At 35.4% G+C, this 21178-nt stretch overlaps 1 protein-coding gene across 1 annotated transcript in view; it reads right to left on the minus strand.

The window, feature by feature from the left end:
- LOC117100354 (protein inturned-like) overlaps positions 1-21178 on the minus strand; it is a 32495-nt gene that overhangs the window by 9046 nt on the left and 2271 nt on the right. The window contains exons 2-11 of the mRNA XM_033240016.1: positions 16695-17182; positions 16337-16422; positions 11795-11992; positions 10383-10498; positions 8604-8771; positions 6991-7486; positions 6450-6499; positions 3938-4039; positions 3051-3196; positions 1102-1352 (exon numbers count right to left, since the gene is read on the minus strand). Coding sequence (XP_033095907.1) covers positions 1102-1352; positions 3051-3196; positions 3938-4039; positions 6450-6499; positions 6991-7486; positions 8604-8771; positions 10383-10498; positions 11795-11992; positions 16337-16422; positions 16695-17182 — 2101 coding nt within the window. The remainder of the gene's footprint in view (positions 1-1101; positions 1353-3050; positions 3197-3937; positions 4040-6449; positions 6500-6990; positions 7487-8603; positions 8772-10382; positions 10499-11794; positions 11993-16336; positions 16423-16694; positions 17183-21178) is intronic.

Raw genomic sequence — 21178 nt, forward strand, 5'->3', positions numbered from 1 at the left:
AATACTAACAGCTTATTCCGAAAACAAAAAAAGGCAGTTGGTATCGTATCTGGCATACAACCACTTGCCCACACTGATCCACTATTTTCATATTAATTTAAAATTATTAAAATTTACATGACATTAATATACATTAACAATGTAATTTTCTATACTCCTCAATTAATTATCTAAATCCCCCACAATTTTGTAAACTTTTTTATCCAACCTCCTACTTCCATAATTATACTACTACAAATACGATTAACCTCCATATTCCCATGCATAAAAAATCTTTTTTTCAACATAATATTAGATTATGGGGTGGGCCAAAATTCTGTATCAACTTACCTGTAAGTATCAAGAAATCTGCATCCAAGAAAAGCTTTTCTAAAACACTCAAGTATCACTTTTTATCAAAATATTCAAACTAATTCAATATTATAATTATAGTCCTAATAATAATAATAATAATAATAATAATAATAATACTATAGTGCTACTACTAACTATACTACCTAGCTAAATGTACACGGCTCTCAAAACTTTGATTTAGAGTAGGCTCCCTAGTTTTTAGGCCCTCACTGGTATGTAAGCAGCTCCTCTCCAGTACGCAGTAAAGAATATAATCTGCATTGATTTTAAACTGTTTTGAAACATCTTCGTTACTAAATACCTGTTATAAACACCAGATCGACACAATGATCAGGTTAGAATTGCCGATATTTTTTTACTAGTAAACCAAGAAATGCTAACTTGACGTACATATTGACCCCACAATAGAACTTCAGAGGTAACGCAGTAGACAAACTTTGCTTTGGTCATTACCTATTCACCAGTGAGTTAGAATATTTAGAAACCTTTCGTAAGATAATTAACGCTTCAACGAACAACAATTACAAAGATAGCGGTGCTTTGCAGTATTTACGCAGGTAACAAAAGCAAAAACTTTGCTTAAAATTCACAATAATATTTTCTTATCGGATAAGTCATGATCAGCAAGGCGGGTTAATATATTATGAAAAAATTAAAACAACTTTGTGGAGTTTTATTGTTGGAATCTGTAAGGTAAGCACTGCACAACCACCAAGCCACAGAATGGTAGTTTAATAAAAAGCTTACCCTATACACCTCACTACTGCCTTCTGATCCACCAGATAAATCCGAGTTTTTTCGCTGGTGGTCAATCTTGCGACCTGTGTTTGGTGAAGAATGAGTGCTATTGGCTTGTGAGTTCATGGGGCTGGCTTCACTGTCATTGTCCGAATCCTTATGCATACTATGTCTTTTAGTGGCTGGGGTTCCTTGAGACGGCCCAGAAGACAAAGAGCTTCGTCTGCTGTTGGTTGTCTGAACTTGAAGTGACTTACGGCCTGTTGGAGGAAGTTAAATTAGAAAGTTTTAGTAGAAAAAAATTGTAAATCATACTAGGCTTTTACTTATTCCGGTATAAAAAAAAGTAATGTAGTAACATAGCTACTAGATCGGTAAATAAAAGCAACAAAAAGCTGTATACACTGCTTCTAGTAACATGCTTGTGACTTTCAGACACTGTTACTTGTTTAAAATTACATTCCACATATAAAATAGAAAATAGTAAAAATTCTCCAGACATGATTCAATTTTAGTTGTTTAACTCTGTCTTATACCCTATTAAGTTGATTATTTTTATTAAGTTCATTTTGACTGATATGATCAGGGGATAAATATATGTTCAGATTGAATATATTTATTTTATTTTGAGCTACTTGGAGTTTACCTTTAAATTTCTTAACACTCTGCCTGTCAAACATGGAGATCTTTGTGTTGGTAACACAATGCTTGACCACCAAACACGGAGATCTCCGTGTTTCAGGTTTTTTACGGAATCCGATAGATGGGGTAATTACCGACATGTACTAACAATTTGAACATTATATTCAGTCTGCACCGTAAGTATTGCTCTAAGGTTTACATTGAGTGTAGTGGTAGTAATGTGACTATCACAAAATCGTGATTATCTCAACTTTGTTGTGCGAAATTGCATAATCTACAAAAGTGAGTCATTTTATAGTGTTGTGGGTCACAGATTGTGATTAGAATAAAGTGTTTTGTACCGTTGTAAAGCTATTAGATGTTTGTAGTTCTTGTAGTATTCATTACATGTCAATTTGATTACATATACACTCTCTACGAGCTTTGGAAAAACGTTATAATTCGCTAAAATATCTGGCGGTGGCTGATACCATTTTTTCAAACCCCTGGAAGTCGGAGTGTTATAAGAAGTCCAAGATCAACATGAGTAGTCATAGTGACACTGGATTAGTACTGCAAAAAGATATTCCACATTTCTAATTTATGTGATTCAGCATGTCAGAGTTGCTCTTCCATAAACATTGTTAGCATAGGATTCACCAGAAAAAATAGTCATCAAGTGTACAGACTAAATATTAAACTGAGTTTACTTGCAAGACTGAAAGGAGAATTGGGACAACCTAAATAAACTCAAATAATGGAATTCGTTCTGATTGGGCAATCTTCTTTGATCGTGAATTTAAATGGAAAGAAATACAAGTTGGAAGAAGCTTTCTTAACACATCTAACTTATTTTGCTGTGCATGGTGCACTGAATTCCAGGAGGCTATTGATATTACAGTAGTAAAATCATGCAAACATCGTGAATTTGCAGCAGATGGGATATTTTCTTGGAGCTTCTTCTTGTTTGCAGAAGGCAGGCCTTCCCAATTTCCAGGAGACACCTGAAACTTGAGACCCCTGGAAATTAAAACCAGTTTCTGTCTCGGAGTGCCACTTCCCGTCATCTACAAGTGCCATCCCTCATCTTTAAACTGCTTGGGCTCGGCCCTCTATTTCACATTCAGGGATCCGCCACTGTTCTAAAGAACTGAGTTCTTTGAATCAAGGTTTGATTTGATGTGTTTCAGACAGTATGATCAAATGAATCATCGGTCTTTTTATGTTTCTTTGAAAAGAACGAGGACTACTTTATCATCATCCTCTGACAAAACCCAGTGTTATCAGTCTCATGAAGAAATATCTGATATGGTGTATACCTGGCTTGGTATCATTACCTCTAGCTGGAGACTGGCTGTGCAGTTTGCTTAGCATTGGTGATGACTGGAGTGCTTGTAAAGGTGTCCCTACATCGCTGGTAATACGGGGTAGTGGGAAGAACCAGTCAGCACAAGATAATGCTGGAATGGGTGGTACAGTCAATCTGAAAATAAACCAATAATAAGGCAATTATTTGCATCTACTCACAGAAGTGGTTGGCGCAACGGTTGTGGCTCGGACTCTTAACATTGAGGTCGGGGGTTCGATACCCTCGCAGTGCAAGTCGTTTGTGTTATTAGGCAAGACACTTTATCTACGTTTGTCTCTCTCCACCCAGGTGCATAAATGGGTACCAGCATATGCTGGGAAAGTAAAACAGACTGCAGTGCGAGAGGAATGGCGAACCTCCCACAGCCTTGCACAGTCTGGCCCAAACACTAAAGAAAGAGAGACGGGCACTCCGGTCTGCTTCAGGTTTCGAACCTTTACCTTTTACCTACTCCCAGAGATTTGGTTTACTGTAAAGAGCTGTAAAGTATTTTAATTGCATGGATGATACCTCAAAAAGTAGCTCAAACTTGCACAAAATGTGTGCGGAATTCGGCTCTTATTTTCCGCAATGCGTTGACGGATTTCTAGCCTAGCCCTAGGTTTTGCGTGGAGGATGGGCCTAGGCCAGACTGGCTAGGCCTAGGCCGAACCAATCTGTTAGGTGTGTTATATATAAAACAAATAATGAATGTTTTGTATTCGTACAACGGAAAGAATATTTTCATGAGTTGAAAGATTGACTGTTGCACTCAACTCAGCTCCACCTCGTTGAATGGAACAGTCAATCTTTCTACTTATAAAAATATTCTTCCCATTGCACTCATTCATTATTTGTATACCATTAAAAACTGACCTGTCTTCACAAGCTCTTGGGATACCAATTGCTTCAAGGTGCAGTAGTGTAGCCCTGGCTTGGTCTACATAGAATGGATCAGGGCTTGGGTTACCTATAGCTCTATAAACAAAAAAAAAATAAATGATATATTTTATATTTATTTTATTTCATCCATTTAGGCAACAAACAACAATAAAAAATCTGAACAAATATATAAAAGCCGAGGAGAAGCAAAAGCATAAAAAGCGGTCACTGAATGGTCCTGAATTACAAAACAAGTCAAGGACAATAAAATGGAAACAATAAAATATTGCTTTAAATAAAGAAAGTTTAAAAATGTTGAAAGAGCCACTAACAAACAATTTGCAGATCCCATTGGGGATGGAATTCCAGGTTCTGGTGAATGGGGTAGGAATACAAAAGTTTGACATATGGTTGTTAGAGCGTAAATGTCATAATTATGGATGATGATTTATGGAAGAAGACAATGATGGTTTAAATTTTGCATTTTTCTAAAAATAAGGGAAAAATGTTAATATACAACGTTAAGACCTAAATATCTGATCTACCAAACTGAATTTGCAAAATTATGGCTTTCATATATTTGGCCAAAAGCATGATTTTTAAAGATCTTCTCAGTACGTGGTTGTATGGCAAAATTTTTAATAGCGCAAATAAATTGACACAAAAATCACTTTATACACCAAACCGTAAACAGAGATATGGCAATATGTCTTCTTAACCCTCTAGATACCGTCTTTGACTGTGGTCGAAATTGACCTAAAACCGAGAATTCCCATTTTCGACTGTAATCGAAACTTCGTGACGAAAAAATAGGTGGTTTTCAAATCGCTCCTGTTTTTATTTTAGCTCCAATACGTCAGAAGTTTTGAACACGCATGCGTGAAGCTTTTGTTTTTCGAAATCTGTGAAGAACTCACATGCGCTTATATAAAAATTTTTAGAAATATCAATTTGAAATCGTTATTAATTTCAAAAATTTTTTGAAATGGCCGCACAAGATGTGTACACAGCTGAGCAAGCGATTGACCTGATTTTTGATTCAGACAGCGATGAAGGTGAATTTTTAGATGTGCGAGACTTAGACGTGCCTGTTAGCAACTGATGACGGTGGGGCTTCAAGCAGTTCTGACGGCGGAGATATTCTTGATGAAGATGAGCCTAGGCCTAGAAATGTGAGGGTAGTCGACGCTTTTGAATGGAAAGACCGCGCTTATAGTTATGGATGGTTGGGTAAATAAATTATATAACTGTGTGGAATAGGAATGTTTTATATTTGTTTTAATTTTTTTTTTGGCTATAATTTATTTTTTCGGTTTTTGCTGACGATTTATATGTAGCATATATTATATTATATTATGAAAAAAAAATCCTAAAAATATAAATTATACATCAAATGAAAGATTATTCTATAAGCTTTCTTTGTTTTTAGAAACATTTTTCTGTATAATTTACAGAGAGTTCCCAAAAATCCACCAGAACGACGTATACTAAAAAAAAGCAAAAAACCTTGTTACACTGCAAAAGAATCCGGTATTCAAGGGTTTGCACTACAAAAGAATCCGGTATCCAGAGGGTTAACAATTTGACACCAAAAATAATTTCTACAGACCTAAAGCATTGCAGAAATATGACATATAGATATATTTTATTAAAATTCACAATAAGCAATGTGTCCCATGCAAAAAATTATATTTAGAGCAAATATAATAATAATTTGATGTTTGTGTTCTGAGGGATTTGGCATAAAAAATATTTCAATAGACCAAAACGTTACAAAGATATGGCAACTTCATGTTTTTTCAATACAAATATTAAAATTGAGGTCAAAAATCACAAAGGCCAAATAAGATTTCCATTAACTCGGTTTTGGTATCCCCACACAATGCCTTATCACCATACAAAAGAGCAAATTTGTACTTTGCACTAGCGTAACAATACATCAATTTTTGTAGGCTTAGGGACTGGACTAACAATCCTTATTATAAAGGAGACACAATTTCACAATTTTGATTGTGTCACTTGAAGAGGGATGACACATGCGATGATGACAGATCTTTTGAAAATTTTATTTTAATTGACCTAAGAATGAGTTATAGTATAATTAAACTTAATTGTGACAATAATTTGCAATGCAAATAAAATAAATTTATTAAATGAAATTAGATAGTAAAAGTAGGAGCTGTATTATTATTTCATTAGTCTAAAGAAGGTGCTACTGTACTTATTTCCTATGAATTTTAAATGAAATAAGTATTTATAAGTATCATACAACACAACTTGGTTTAATTTTCTATAACATCAGTAGGTGTACATTTGGCGAAAAGATCATCCACATTGGATTGTGTGTTATGTTCGTGCATGTTAACACTGAACATTCATAGCACATGTCAAATAGTGGCCAGTTAATATACTGTATTCTTTACTTAAAATATTGGTTGAAGGGGCCAAACTATATGTGAAGCCAAAAGTACTCTAAGAAGGCGCTTTTTATTTTTACGATTCATACCTTGCAGTACAACCAGCACTTTCCAGCAGCATACATATGACACTGTGTTTCTGTAATAAAAGGCATCAATAAATATCAAAATTCAATAACAATAAAAAATTAGGACAACTACTGCCATTAGTCACAAATTCTTTAACAGTATAAAATGGATTTGTCCTAAAAAATATGTGAATGTTAGATTAATGTTATATTGTGTTGCTGAAAACAAATGAGCAAAACAATGAAACCTACTTTTATATTATTTGAATGCATATGTATTATATTTACCACAAATGCCAAATTTTCCATGATGTTCAATGTACTGGAAAACATACTCAAATAAATATCAATAACTTTAAATGACTTCCCAAAGTGGATACAAACACATTATATATCTCATATCAAGGTACTGGAATTCTTTCAGTAATTAAAAAGGATTCAATTGAGAAGTTTGTGAGAAAGTCAAGCATTTTAATCACCAAATCATGGTTTAACACGAATTACAATTTAAATATTTTTTATTCAAATCAATCAAAAATATTATAAATCATGTAACACTTACAAGGCCTACGATTAACAGGAAGTAACGACCATGTGGTTCTGCATACCCTGTACACTCCAATATATTAGACATAGATGGATATACTTCCCTCCAGATGATGAGCTGTCCCATAGGCTGATCAGTTGCCAATGATAACAAGCAAAAATAACGACAATAAACATTAATATCCAGAAGGTCTTTATTAGGCAAGTGGTTGGCTAGTAAAACATCTTTGTAGTATAAACATGTTCCAAGGATCACATATGGGCGACGGTCATCATAGTGAACATCTGACATCTCTGCAAAATCAGCTGCTTCTAGTTCACACAGGCAGCTATCCACATTAACCTTGTGCTCCTCTGGAAAATCGAGGCATCTGACAGCTGGTAGAAGCTCGAGAAAGATATGGCCACTGGAAAGCCTAGCATCATATTCAACATCAGGATTCAAGAGTTGTTTGAAAAGGATTGAGAATAAGTGGCATAGCCTTGGATGGTTGTCCGCTTCTGTAAAAGCCCTATATTTGATGGGAAAAAAAAACAAAAAAAACTCAATATTTTTAGTGTATTAGTGTCCTCATTTTTTAGTCTTGTACACTACTCCGGGTACTCTACGTAACTCTAGACAACTTAACTTACGTAACTCAAATGATTGGAGTTTGCTTGAATTACCTTCAAGTTTGCAGAGCAAAATAGTGGTCTATTATTTCAAGCAGTTTACAAATGGGCCCGGGTCTCCCACTTTTTGGCAAAAATATATAATGCCTGGAGATTTTTGTATGATCAGAAATGCAAGAAAAGAAAGAGGAAAGAAGGAGGAGGATGGGAAAGAGAATGTTTATCCAGTACCCGACCGAGTTACATTTTCTCGCAATTCACATTGGCGGATCTGGGGGAGGGGGTCATGGGTCCTGACTTCTTCCTTGGGCAACAAAAAAAGGGGGAAAAGAAAAGAATTCTAGACCTACCTTTTCAGGACCCGTAAGCTGATATTTTTTTTTCTCTTTTTTACGATAAGAAAATTAGAATTTTGAAGAACATAAATGTCATTAAAACACACTTCATCTAGGAATTTAAATTTTCCCGGGGGAGAACCCCTGGACCACCCTTTCTTTTTGTGATTTATCGATTCATGGAAAAAAGAATACGCATGCAACTACTCATTTATTTATGTATGTATGTAGACACACATATAATAAAAAATGAGAAAAATTTACCTGACCTTTTTCAAGAGGGGAAAACCTTGAATTTTGAAGAACTTTAAAAACCATTGAAAGACATTTCAGAAGTCAAGAAAGCTCATTACACATGAAAGTGAAAGTAGTCAATGATGCTCTTTAAAAAAATTGTCTTGGAAAGTTTCAATATGATAAATGTATCTACATTGAACAGATGAACAATTCACTATTGTGTGTACACTTTACAGTAGGCATGTTAACACGAACATTTTAGCTCGCTTGAAAAAAAAACAATCCCATATTTTTCTGATCATCTCCTCTTGTAACCAACACACACATCCCCATACTAACCATCACCTAAGACAGAATTAGTATAATATGGCCATGGCTAGCTGAGATATGCCAATGCCAGTGGGGCCAATCATATTTAAAATATTATCACAATAACCAAAATTACCTTGGTAGAGATCCGTACATATATTTAAGCAATTGGACAGTGTCTGTCATCACACCTATCAGTTGATCGCATGATATCTTATTAGATGGCATTGCAATCACCATTACCTCAGACTCATGTTGGTGGTAGGCTACATGGATGGTTGTACCATCCGATACAATGGAAGAACTATTAAAGAAAACAGACATATTATGCATAATATAATTAATAATTTAACGATGACAAAATAAAGATGTTTCGGACAAACATTTACCCATTCGGTTTGTAACTAAATTTTACTAGAAGATATAAAGTTATTTAGAAAAAATTAGCCAAACATAAACATCTTGAGTAGAATTATTTCAACCTTATTTAAAATAATATGGCCAATCAAAATGTATTTTATTTTAATTGTTATTACAGTTAAAATTCACCTACGTCAAAAAATTGTCAAAGTCAAAACTACAGTATTTTCATATCACTTCATCTTCAATGGTTAATATTTGCTCTAACTCAAACATATTTAATCCGAATAAAACGAAAGTCAAACATATGTTACATGCCAAATTGACCTGTTTTCCATTCATTGTTAGTCCATAAGTCGAAGTCAAAATCTTGACATAAAACTTCAATTAACCCTTTCCAGTCGTATGGCGTCGCGACGACGCCCTCTTCAACCATACTTTATAGCTTTCATGATAATTATTTTATAGCTAGGCTGCCCTCTATAGGATTTTTTGTGTGTGATGTAGGAGTATTTCTATAGAGGGCCTCCTGTATTGAGACCAAATAAAATGCCTGCGAACAGTAAAAACCCGACATTTAGTGCAGATGATGTAATTTCCCAGCTTTGGTACAGCCTCAGGCAATGGTAATGGGGCAGACTAGAAAGGGTTAGCTGTCGCCGCTATACCAACATCGCTGTGAACGTCAACAAGTGACTCATACATTTGGCAATGCAGAAATTCACACGCTAAGTAAGTCCGACAAGTGACTCATGTTTACATTGCATAGCCATACTTTGTTTAGTTTATTTTAAATACGACTCAAGGATGTTTTGTTGGGTAGGCTAGGGTCCCACAGTAAGTGTTGTTGCCACAATTAGTACAATACAACAACACAATGCAACTACTGACCGGACCACCTAGCTTTGTCTCAGGATTGCACAGCAGTAGATTGTAACCTCAATCCATCATTTCCCTATTGTACTAAAGGCAACCGTATTAGTTTCATTTGCAGCAACAAACGTTATACATTATGGAGTATAATATGAAGACCGGTCAGCAGGCCAAAGACAACATGGTTTGCAACAATGGACAAGGAACTTATATATGTATAAAACACATCCATTAAAAAAAAAAGTTAATGACAGACCACCAGACAACTGAATGAAAGAGAGTGTATAAGACACTTCTGTTTAGAAAATAATAATAATAATAATAATAATAATAATAATAATAATACATAGAAACTGTTTAGTAGCATTTTGCTTCTGCTGACAAACCATTTTGTGTTGGCTGACTCATACTCATTCCTAGTACTATATTCCTTGTTGGTTTTTCTGTGCAAATTCATTAATTTTATTGTGATTCATAGTTCTGTTGGTTGTGGACTAGGACTCTGTCTTAAATTTTCATCTTCGCTTCATAGGCTACCAATTACTGATAAAATGTTTCCTGTATAACAAATGTGTGATATAGTTGGGATAACATTGTTTTAATTAAAAAGAAAAAATCATTGACAGTTAGCCTCTTTGGGCACCACAATACAAAGAACAAAATAAATACTGAAAGGCTTTACCTGGTTACTTTGGTACCTGTGAGTTTCAGGAGCATGTCTCCCAGAGTAATAAACAATCCCTGGATAGAACTCAATTTTTTCGAAGCATTGCCTTCAGGGTAACAGAACAAAATTTCCTTTCAAAAAAGGAGAATGATATTAAATACAAACATATTTCTTTACTTCAGCACATTCCAAACATTTGTACATATTTTAAAAAATTTTTATCATTAATTCGTTAATATTATTGTTACTTTTGTTTAATATTATTGTTGTTTTTATTTTCTGTTATTGTTGTGTTTGTTGTTGTTAATGGTTTTTGTTTAGTCATTTCTATTGTTGTCCACGATTTCATCTTTGTCCCTACCAATACTGTTGTGGAAATACAGTAAAGAGCATCATTTAAAGACCATTTGAGGTAACATTAAAGTTCAATTAAAAAAAAAAAAAACTTCTCATTTAATAATGTTGTTAAAAATACTGAATTTGATTTTCATTGATTTACAGACATTTTACTATACAAAATTAGCACTGTAGCAGCCAAGTCCATACAGGAACCAAATCTCCAAATAACTGAAGGGGGTGTTCCGTTGCTAGTATTGACACTTGTGAAATATAATATTTCATATTATATTGGAATTATTTCAAATTTGTTAAAAAAATTATTCTGACTGAGATTTTGACAATTAAACAAATCTCAGGCCTACTCGATTGATTGCAGTGTGTGAGATGTGAAGTACAAAAACTAATTTCATCAGAGAGGGTGCACTTTATTGACTGTATAAAGCATACATAAAAGCGAGAGCATTCCAGCAAATGCGATCTACCTGTACAACCTCTGAATTTGCCTAATAACGAAGAATTCATTAAGAAAATGGTAATCTCTTATGAGAAATAGTCTGTATTAAACTTAAATTTATGCCAATATTTTTCCATTGTTTATAATAAATAGAGTAATGCATATGCATTTTTTCCAAAAAAAAATCTTTTTTAGTGAAATTTTGCCGGGAATGTGTCTTTAAAATATTGAATTTAATTTGTAAATTTCTTATTTCATTTCAAATAGTATATCTGGGGATCTGGGTACAGCCCATGTTTAATTTGGAAAAAAGAGAAGCGAAATAGTGTGAGAAAAATAGTTATAACAACATGCAGCCAAGTTCTGAAATTTTAATCTTTACATGCTTTTAAAGTTTCTACTGCCACAAAAAATAATTCTTAAAAAGAATGGTTCTTAAAAAAAGGTTCTATCTCGCCTGTAAAAACAGGTCCTTGGAATAGGTGTTGTGACTGTTTATTGAACAATTTGGCACAATTACCAACTTGGCACCAGAGGCTGATTCTAGTTATGAATACACAATACAAAATATCAATTAAGCATCTCTATTTAACAAATAAGCAACTTTTCATATAGCATCAAACAAAAATCCTACATTTCCTGAATCTTTGTCCTCTTTCCCCAGGGTCAGGAACATGACGACATGGGGTGTATCACTGAGTGTCTGCTGTGTTTCGTTAAGTCTTTCACCACTAATGAGCTTCACCAAGTTACTTGCAGGAGGGGATCGAGTTGGAAGGTTTATGAACGTCTCCTCACCCTCATATCCTAGTGTCTCTATCATGACATTTACCTGTAAGTTACAAAACAGTGTATTTGTATTCAGCATTTGTAGCATGATCATACCAATTTTTATATAGGGGTTTAATGAGTGCTTTGGATGGACGTTAATAGAAGTGTTACTTGCATAAAAAAGCTTTTTCCATTTTTAGTTAGGGATGGTGCCAAATTTATTGTACTTTGTCTACCGAAGAACACCGCAGTATACGCGGCACTACGTAAGCCCTTTCGCTAATTAGGTAGGAGTGGTCTTGTTCTCCGAAGCATTAAAATGTTAACGAAATCAAGTGAGCATTCTGTTTGATAGGCTCGACTAAATACAATATCGTCTACCACGTCTTCTGTTCTACACATGGTACACGAATCTACCAATTTTGATATGGACTTTTGTTGTTAATTTATCGTCTGCTGTTGGTTTTTTATTAATATTTGATTGTTATAAATCAAAGGAAAAAAATATTATTCTCTAAGTCACGAGAATCAATCATACATTCCATATAAACTCATTTGTAATTTGGAGCAGGGACAGAAGTAGGTCATAAGGTGACAAGTGCATGTGAAGGATTGTCAGCCTATGTTTATAAAATATAATAAAGTACAGTTTTATCTGCTTCCTTTGTATTTTATTGATGTTCATCCTTTTAATTTAGATAGGAACGTTCATTATGTTCTTTTTTTGGTATGACGATCAATGATATATCATTACTCAATACTCGGACTGGATACTATAGCTCATAACTGAATCAATAAACAGCATATATGCTGTTTATTGATTCAGTTATGAGCTATAGTATCCAGTCCGAGTATTGCAGCTAGCAGTCGCACATGTGCAAGTTGAATATATTTTTAGCTACTTCCATAAACTACTATTATGGAGGTCCATGCTTTTACCAGCCTCGTACACAGGGTGGATCCAGAGAATATTCTGGGGAAATGTGATGCGCGAAGCGCTGAACTGGGTTGGGGTGGTGTTTGCAGAGAAACGAGGAGAAGTGCTACTTGGAATTTAAATTGAAAATTACCCTGGTTTAGAGTACTAAGCTCTCCTGTTTATTTATTTATTTATTTTTTTTTTTTTTTGTATGTACTCTTCTATGCCTCTTTTTTTAAGGGGTCCGTGGACCATCCCTGGTGCATATAAACTGAAAAGCATGCATAAAAATATAATTATTTCTCTATTAGGGTAGTTATAAAGACATTTTAATCACATGGATGAAAGCATAGTACCAGCATGCAGTGTATCTCATTATCTGCTGCATCGAACAGGACGTTCCAAGTCCACTTTAAAATAGGTCATGTATAGCAAGAATAATAACTACAGTTGAAAGTTACATATGCAATTTTCTAAAAAACATAATGGAAATTTTGTCACATAGGCCTATTAAGTGTCTTTCAAGCATTTTTTAATGATTTAGTTTGATGAATACATTAGAAAAGCTTTGTTTTTGAAAATAATTTTATTATTTTACCCTACCTTTTAATGGTAGAGTCTTATCATTTCAGCGAAGCCACAGAACATATGCTTCTCTTCTGAGCTCTAGAAGGGTTGGGGGTGTGAGCAATATAATCAACAGCTAATTAATTTTGGAAACAATGTTTTTCGCCCGGTTCAGGTTTACGAGGCGAGACTTTTTTTAAATAAAATTGACAAGTGCAATTAGAAAATAAAATCATCCTGGTTATACAGTAGGCCTAAGAAAACAAAATTTTACTTTTAATGTCCCACATTCGTCGATTTTAATAAGCTAAACACAAGGTACTGTATACAATGTCGCGCCGTCACTAGTTCAAAGAGAAGAAACGTCACGAACGAGTGTTGAATGTAATTTTTATCTCATCACAGAAAATAGGCCCACGTCGCTGAACAGTGAATGGTTTATATTTGACACAAATATTACCCAGTGTACTATTGATGAAAGTGGACAATAATCTAAATATATATTTTTCTTATTTTCTTCAAAAACTGTATACTACATTGTTGCTTTGCAGTTGGACACAGGGTTATAATTTCTTCTGAGACACCGCAGTAATGCGGTTTGTTTACGAAGGCACAACATGTGCTCAGATGTGAACGACTGAATGGATTTGAGATTGGAACAGGTTTTGAACTGAACACTTTATACTGTATTTGTTTTATTATTTTATATATTATATAATATACTGTACTGCATAAATAGTATCATTATCATCATCATTGTTATTAGTAGGCCTACTATACGGCTTTATTTCATAAAAGAAATAAAGATGTCATGAAGTTCAGTTCGATGCAAGCAGATACAGAAACAAGTTCCGTATTGAATTGAATCAGGTTGAATGTAATTTTTATTTACGAACAGGATCAAAATACTGTAGGCTCACATGCGGCGTCACTAAATGTTTCATTCACCGCAAATGTTACCTAATATGAATTAATATGTAGACAATAATAGTTTCTAAATATTTAATTTATCTTTCTCTTCAAAAACTCCGATCAGGCAAGGTGTAATAATTTCTTCACTGACTGCTGTAATGCGGTCTGTTTACTAAGGCAGAACATGTGCTTCTCCCAGCTCACGCACTTGATACGGCTGAATGGGTTTGAGACTGGAAGGAACAACGGTGGGACGAATTTTCAACATTTTATATCAATAAATAATTCAATTCTGTTCCTATTAGTTTATTTTATAAATATAATATAATATACTGTATTAGTATCGTTAGGATCATAATTTTACTGTATCTCAATGACAATGTGAATGACAAAGTTTAACTGTCCTGTGGTATCTGACGTTACCTACTATAAATTAAAATGTAGACAATAATTGCTTCAAAATATTTATTTTATCTTTCTCTACAAAAACTGTATAATTAATACGATTTCGGATTTGGGCACGGTGTAATAATTTCCTCACTGACACACTGCTGTAGTGCGGTCTGTCTACGAAGGTAGAACATGTGCTTTCTTCACGCACTTGATACGGCTGAATGGAGTTTGAAAATGGAACAATGATGGGACGGGTTTTTAAACATTTTGAATCATTAAATGATTACAGTAAATTACTTAATTTAGGATTATTGATACAGAAAAACACAATTTACGTTGAGAGGGACCATTTATTCAGCAAATGTATGGGCTATACATAACTGTCAATAGTTTGAGCATGTGCCACCCGCCAACAACACTGGCAGGTAAAAATATGTTGTCATGTCAATGACCTTTTGGCTGAAAGCCAATTATTTTCTGACGTTCCAATGCACGTTTTTTTTACTCGACTGCTGCTGTAGCCTGAGTTGTAGGCCTTAGGTCTACGATATAAGCCTCCTTTTCAATTGGTAACAACATGTAAGACAATTAACATTGCATTTGTCTAGTGTTTAGTAAGGACATGGATACCTGTGAATTAACTGACATCAGCAAGGTAATAATCTTTTACGAGTCCGTGGGTGAATAGGGCCTGATGATGAGCTGGACGTTCATCAAGGCCCTAGTCTAGGCCAATGTTTGGTAGCACTAGTGGTTTTGTTGTACTAATATTGTACAATTAAAGTAAAATACTACACAGCGTATTTTGCTCAATAATATCTTGGATACATGTCTGAATTCTTTACTCTAATTAACAAACTGTTTACTGTAGTTCAAAAAACATTGTTTATTCCTGCTAATCGACCCATAGAAACAATCAACATTCTCGTCGTGTAATTGCTTATCAATATCAGGCCACGTTATCCTACTACCACGCAACTACACAGAAGTTACCACGCGTGGGGAATGTTGCAGTAATTGTGGGCTGTACTGTAGTTTCAGAATATTCCTATTAAACGTTCAGTTTATTGTGTTTATTATGAGGGTCCATTGATTCAATAATATTGAATTTCAAGTAACTTTCTTTGGGTTCTAATTAAGCTTGTTTTACGAAACTAATTTTCAATTACAATTCAATTGTCAAAGCAATTATTTATATTTAGGCCTAGGCCTAGTAGTATCGAAAATGGATTCGCATGACTTTTCCATGAACACCAAAGACAGTTTTTGATAGTTTCCCATGATCATAGGGACGGAAACCAAAAGAAGTTTCCCATGAAATTTTAAATCCTGTGGCCTGCATTGCTGACTTCTGGAACACCCAACCAGGGAGATGTAAAAAATAATTACATCTCCGTGATCCAACAATCCTTAATATTTGCACCCACCATGTAACAATAAGAATACAGTTGAACTTGCCTATGTTGAATCCAAAATGCCATTGAAATAGTGTTGGACACAACACAAAAATTTGGCATTTTAAATAAAGAGCGACTTGGAAATTATTTGAATTAGGCACAGTCAACTAAGGCAAGTTTAACTGTATAAAAAAATGTTTAATAAATTTGTACTTACGACAGAAGTACAAGACAATGTATCCAAGATGCTGTTAAGATTGTGCGGTCCGACTTCAACATTATTAATAGCCACCAACCAGTCACCTATAAATATAAACAATTCAAAAATAAATTAATATTTTGTGCATATATTCAAAGCACTGCTTTCTATGTGAAAAACATGAATGTGCCAAGGGAAATCAATGCTTGACAGTGTAGAAATTGAACTCATGACGACCTAAGGTTTAGATAACAAATCACAAAGTGAATACACAAAAGGATTGATATGTCCATCAGGAAAATGAACAGATCTACTGTAGGCCTAGAGTGCAACTTTTGTTAAGATGAACAACATCCATGTTGCTTTATAAACTCACCTATATTGATTTGACCTGATTCCATGGCAGGACCTCCGGGGAGCAGTCCTTGTACCATTATCCTATTATCAATATCCATCATCTTGCCATTTCTCAGTATTCTATCTCTTGATGTCACTGGTGAGCTGGCCATCTTTAAAAATCTTCCTGGAATAATTCCCAACAGAGTGTCTAGTCTTGTTTGACCATTACAAGGTTCATAGGTCAAATTCAATCGGACCAATTTTCGCTGAGTGTTCATTACTTTTGCATAATTATTTGTGATGACCGTGCCATTGTGGTTCAAGTCTGATAACTGATTTGACAAAGCAGCATTTTTGCGTCGTGCAATTTTCTGCTTTAAAGTTTGGAGTTTGTTTTTGGATTGCTCTGGGGTTCCATTACTTTGTAGAGATTCTGTTATTTTTTTTGGAAGATCATGACCAGGGTCAATATAAAAAAGATCCCCTTTGGGCTGCACAGCACCTGCCCACACTGGCTCCAGACCACTGGAAAAAACAAAAACCATACAAAAAACATCTCAGTAAGAATTAGCACAATGTAAAGGCACAAAAGGTGTCGCAAGTCTCCCACAAGTTGCGGGGATATCCTGGAAATCAGGACGGTCAACTGAACTCCCAGATCCCGGACAAGAATCTCCTGGAATATAAAGATCATTAAATCTTTGGTCTCACAGAAGTCAGTGTCATTATTATCACCATAAGTAGCAAAAACAGAAATTCGCAGCAAAAATAGATTTTTAGTTATTAATACAGGATTAAAGAGTAAAACGAGCTATAAAATGGTAAAAAGAATCATTTAAATCCAGCAATTCATTATGAAGTTACAGGCGTTTAAACATATGCTGTTTAAAGATTAATAAAATCAGCCTTCAAAGTCTATAATTTCAAGCATTTCTCAGGCAGAAATCCCCACAAATCCTTAAAAATATTTGTTTCAATCAACCCTTCGATTTTTTATTTTTCGCGTATGGTACGCAGAAACTCCGAAATCGGAGGTTTGATTAAAAGTTTTAAAACTCTGAGTTTTGATGAAGTTTTCACGTATAGTACGCACAACTTCCGAAGTCGGAGGGTTGGTTAAAAGTTTGAAAACTCCGATCTTAGAGTTTTCGCATATAGTACGCAAAACCTCCGAAATCAGAGGGTTGATTAAATGTTTTGCTCTCTCAATACAGAGAGAGCTTGTTTATTATTAGTAGGCCTACGCAAAGAAACTCCGAAATCAGAGGTTTAATTCAGAGTTTGAAAACTCCGATTTTGGAGTTTTCATGTACCATAGTACGCAAAAACTTGTTTGAATAAAAGTTTTGAAAACTCCGATTTTGGACTTTTCGCATAGTACTACATTCGCAAAACCTCCAAATCCGGAATTTTGACAGGGGGCGTAGACACTCCAAAGATGGAGTAAACAACATACATGAATATATACTACAATATTTTTATTTTACATGGCCTTATCTACTGTAGGCCTAGACCCTGTCTACGCTGGCATAGGGCCTAGTAAATAATAGCAGTAGGCCTTGAGCCTAGGTCTAGCCTAGGCAGGCTGTGCCAGGCTTAGCCTTACAGTAGTACAGCATGCACTGGTAGGCTAGGCCAACTTCTTATGCACTTGTCAATTGCCCCCCCACCCCACACCACTTCTGGGAGGCAAAAAAAAAAAAGAAAGAAAAAGAAAAAAATGATAGCCCACAACGCCTCAAATGAACACAAAAATTTTGTGGACCCCCTAGGAAGATGTGTATAAGAGACAGGGAAAATGAACCCCAAATTTCGCCCCCCCCCCCTTCCTTTTGGACATCTCTGGATCCGCCCCTGTGTAGGCCTAATTTCTGTTTTGATATTGAATAATTAATTCTATCAATCAGTTAAATGAATCAATCATTTTCTTTTTCTATGATCAATCTGTCAATAAACTTTTTTTCCGCACTCTTCCAAACTTCCATGGAAATCTGCTTAATAGTGATACGCATACGTAGTGCTTCCATCAAGCAAGCTCATCTTTTTCACCTAGCTCCTGCCTAGCTCTCATGTGCTTCTCCGATTCAGACCTGGCCTAGGCTAGATCTAAGTAGGTCCATCCAATCATTTATTAGCGACGCATTTTACCGGGACTACGGCGGCAAGTGGTGGGGACTTAGCCTGGGATGTACATTAAAATGATGCCCCACATTGCCGGGAGGTGGCTGGGACTTTCACATGCATGTAACCATTTTGGAAATTACATCCCCAGCCAAGTCCCTGCTGGGTCCGAGGGGGCCTGGACTACAATATGAATATATATTATTATGTGTAATACACAATATATTATTACAGTAAGACTCCTCATTTACGTACGGAACAGGCCCAGAGGCGTTCCTAAAAATTATTCATATGAAAAATCGGGGTTGTGTGAAATTCCTATGTATTTACACTACCGATATGCTAGGCTGGGCTAGGCTTGTTAATGTGTATACAAACTTTATTCTCTCTTTCTCAGGCAATATAACTTATCTTCTAGCTTACAAAGAAACACAGCCCCGCAGGCGCTGCAACAGGGCGAGCAACATTTTTCACTCGATCCATGTGCTTGTGGCGTCATGTAAATTAAATTAATTAAATTACGATATGAGGGTGGTGTGTTCAGAGATGAATAAATCATGTACCTATCGATATGCCGACAACTTTTACGCATTGGGCTGAGTTTTCTCATGGCTGCAGACATGAAGTATGATCACCGTGTTGAATGTCAGTGTATTCAAAACGCACTATCTGCGTTTTGTTTTGTAGTAGAGATCGCTGATAGTGTACAGCAATCCGTCTAAGACCGAGTGAATGAACTCCAGCACGCACTTAACGATTAATTTTTGACATGCGTGTGTGTTTTGTACACGAAATAGGAACTGAATTAGGACTGGCCTTATTCAGAACAATGATGAGCATAATTATCGTGCACAAGTTGAACAACTACGGAAGCCCGTTAGTGTCAACAGTGAATAAAAATTTCAAATCAGTTATCTGGCCGCCACCTAATTATCTGGCGGCCGCCACTTAATTATGGGTACCCAGGTTGCGTTATAGCATTATCTTGATGTAGAACAGGCCATTAAAGAGCATGATTGGCCTAGCATTTAATATACGGTAGCATTTAGCTTAGCTATTCATTTTAGCTCCAGCTTGTAATAGCTTATAGGCCTAATAGCAGTCATATAGCCATTCACAAAATTAGCAGTCATATAGCCATTCACAAAATGTATCTATATCTTTGCTGTAGCACATCAACTGTATTATATGTTCTATTTTGCTGTTTATGTGAGTGTGATATTGTCTGTTATAGCTGGGTTAAATATTAAAGGGCATTAAATAGTGATAGTAATAGTGAAAAAGCATACAATTAGCTGGTCACCAGCTATACCTTATAATGGCAGTCATATAGCAATTACATGGTTAAGTATTAAATAGCGATTAAAAGCATGTTCGTAGCTGTTATACAATAGCTATAGCTTATAATAGCAGTCATATAGCACCCATTTCACAAAATATAACATCACTAGGAAGCATTAAATAGCGATTAAAAGAATGTCATTAAATAGGCGTTTGCGATGATAGGCGTTAGGTTTAAGCAAGTCATCAGGCGTTTGCGACGATAGGCTTTAAGGATAAACATGTCAGCCATTTTACCATGTCCGCTAATAAATAGATGTTCGCACCAGCCATTGCATATAAGAGGAATTAGGGTTAATAAGATTTTCAACTGTGTACGCTAATGTATAGGCATTTTCACCGGTCATTTGCAATTGAATATGTTATTTTTCCTATTTGTTATCGTCGCAAACGTCTCTTCAATGGTAAAATACTGACGTGCTCCAAACTTAATCCACAAAATAACCATATAATCTATCGGCGCAAACGCCTGACTTGCTTAATTCTAAAGCCTATCGTCCGCAAACGCCTATTCAATGGTAAACCAGTGACGTGCTTAACCATAACGCCTGTTGTTGCAAACCCCTGACGTGCTTAACCCTAACGCAAACCTTCGCAAACGCCTATTCACCTAATCTGCTCAACCTGAATGCCTATCATCGCAAACGCCTATTCAATGATAAACTGCTGGCGTGATTAACCCTAATGCCTATCATTGCAAACGCCTTTTAAATGGTAATGTGCTAAATTGCTTAACGGTAACGCCTATCGGCGCCAACGCTTGACATGTTTAACTATAACGAATATCGTTGCAAACATCTGTTCAACGGTAATCTGCTGACGTGCCTAACCCTATAGGCGCAAAAGCCTTCAATGGTAAATGGTATTAAACTGCTGGCGTGCTTAACTCTAACGCCTATCATCGCAAACGTTGTGTAAAAAATGCAGTTAAACCATTGTGGCAGCTACTAACATGCTTTTAATCAGTGATTGCTATATTTTGTGATATTTGTGCTATAATAAAATTGATATTATAGCTAGATAGTGACCAGCTACCATGCTTTTAAACACTACCGTATT

The sequence above is a fragment of the Anneissia japonica genome, unplaced genomic scaffold (assembly GCF_011630105.1).
Source record: "Anneissia japonica isolate Jap-2015-1 unplaced genomic scaffold, ASM1163010v1 scaffold287922_len478547_cov175, whole genome shotgun sequence".
In the NCBI taxonomy this organism is placed as follows: domain Eukaryota; kingdom Metazoa; phylum Echinodermata; class Crinoidea; order Comatulida; family Comatulidae; genus Anneissia; species Anneissia japonica.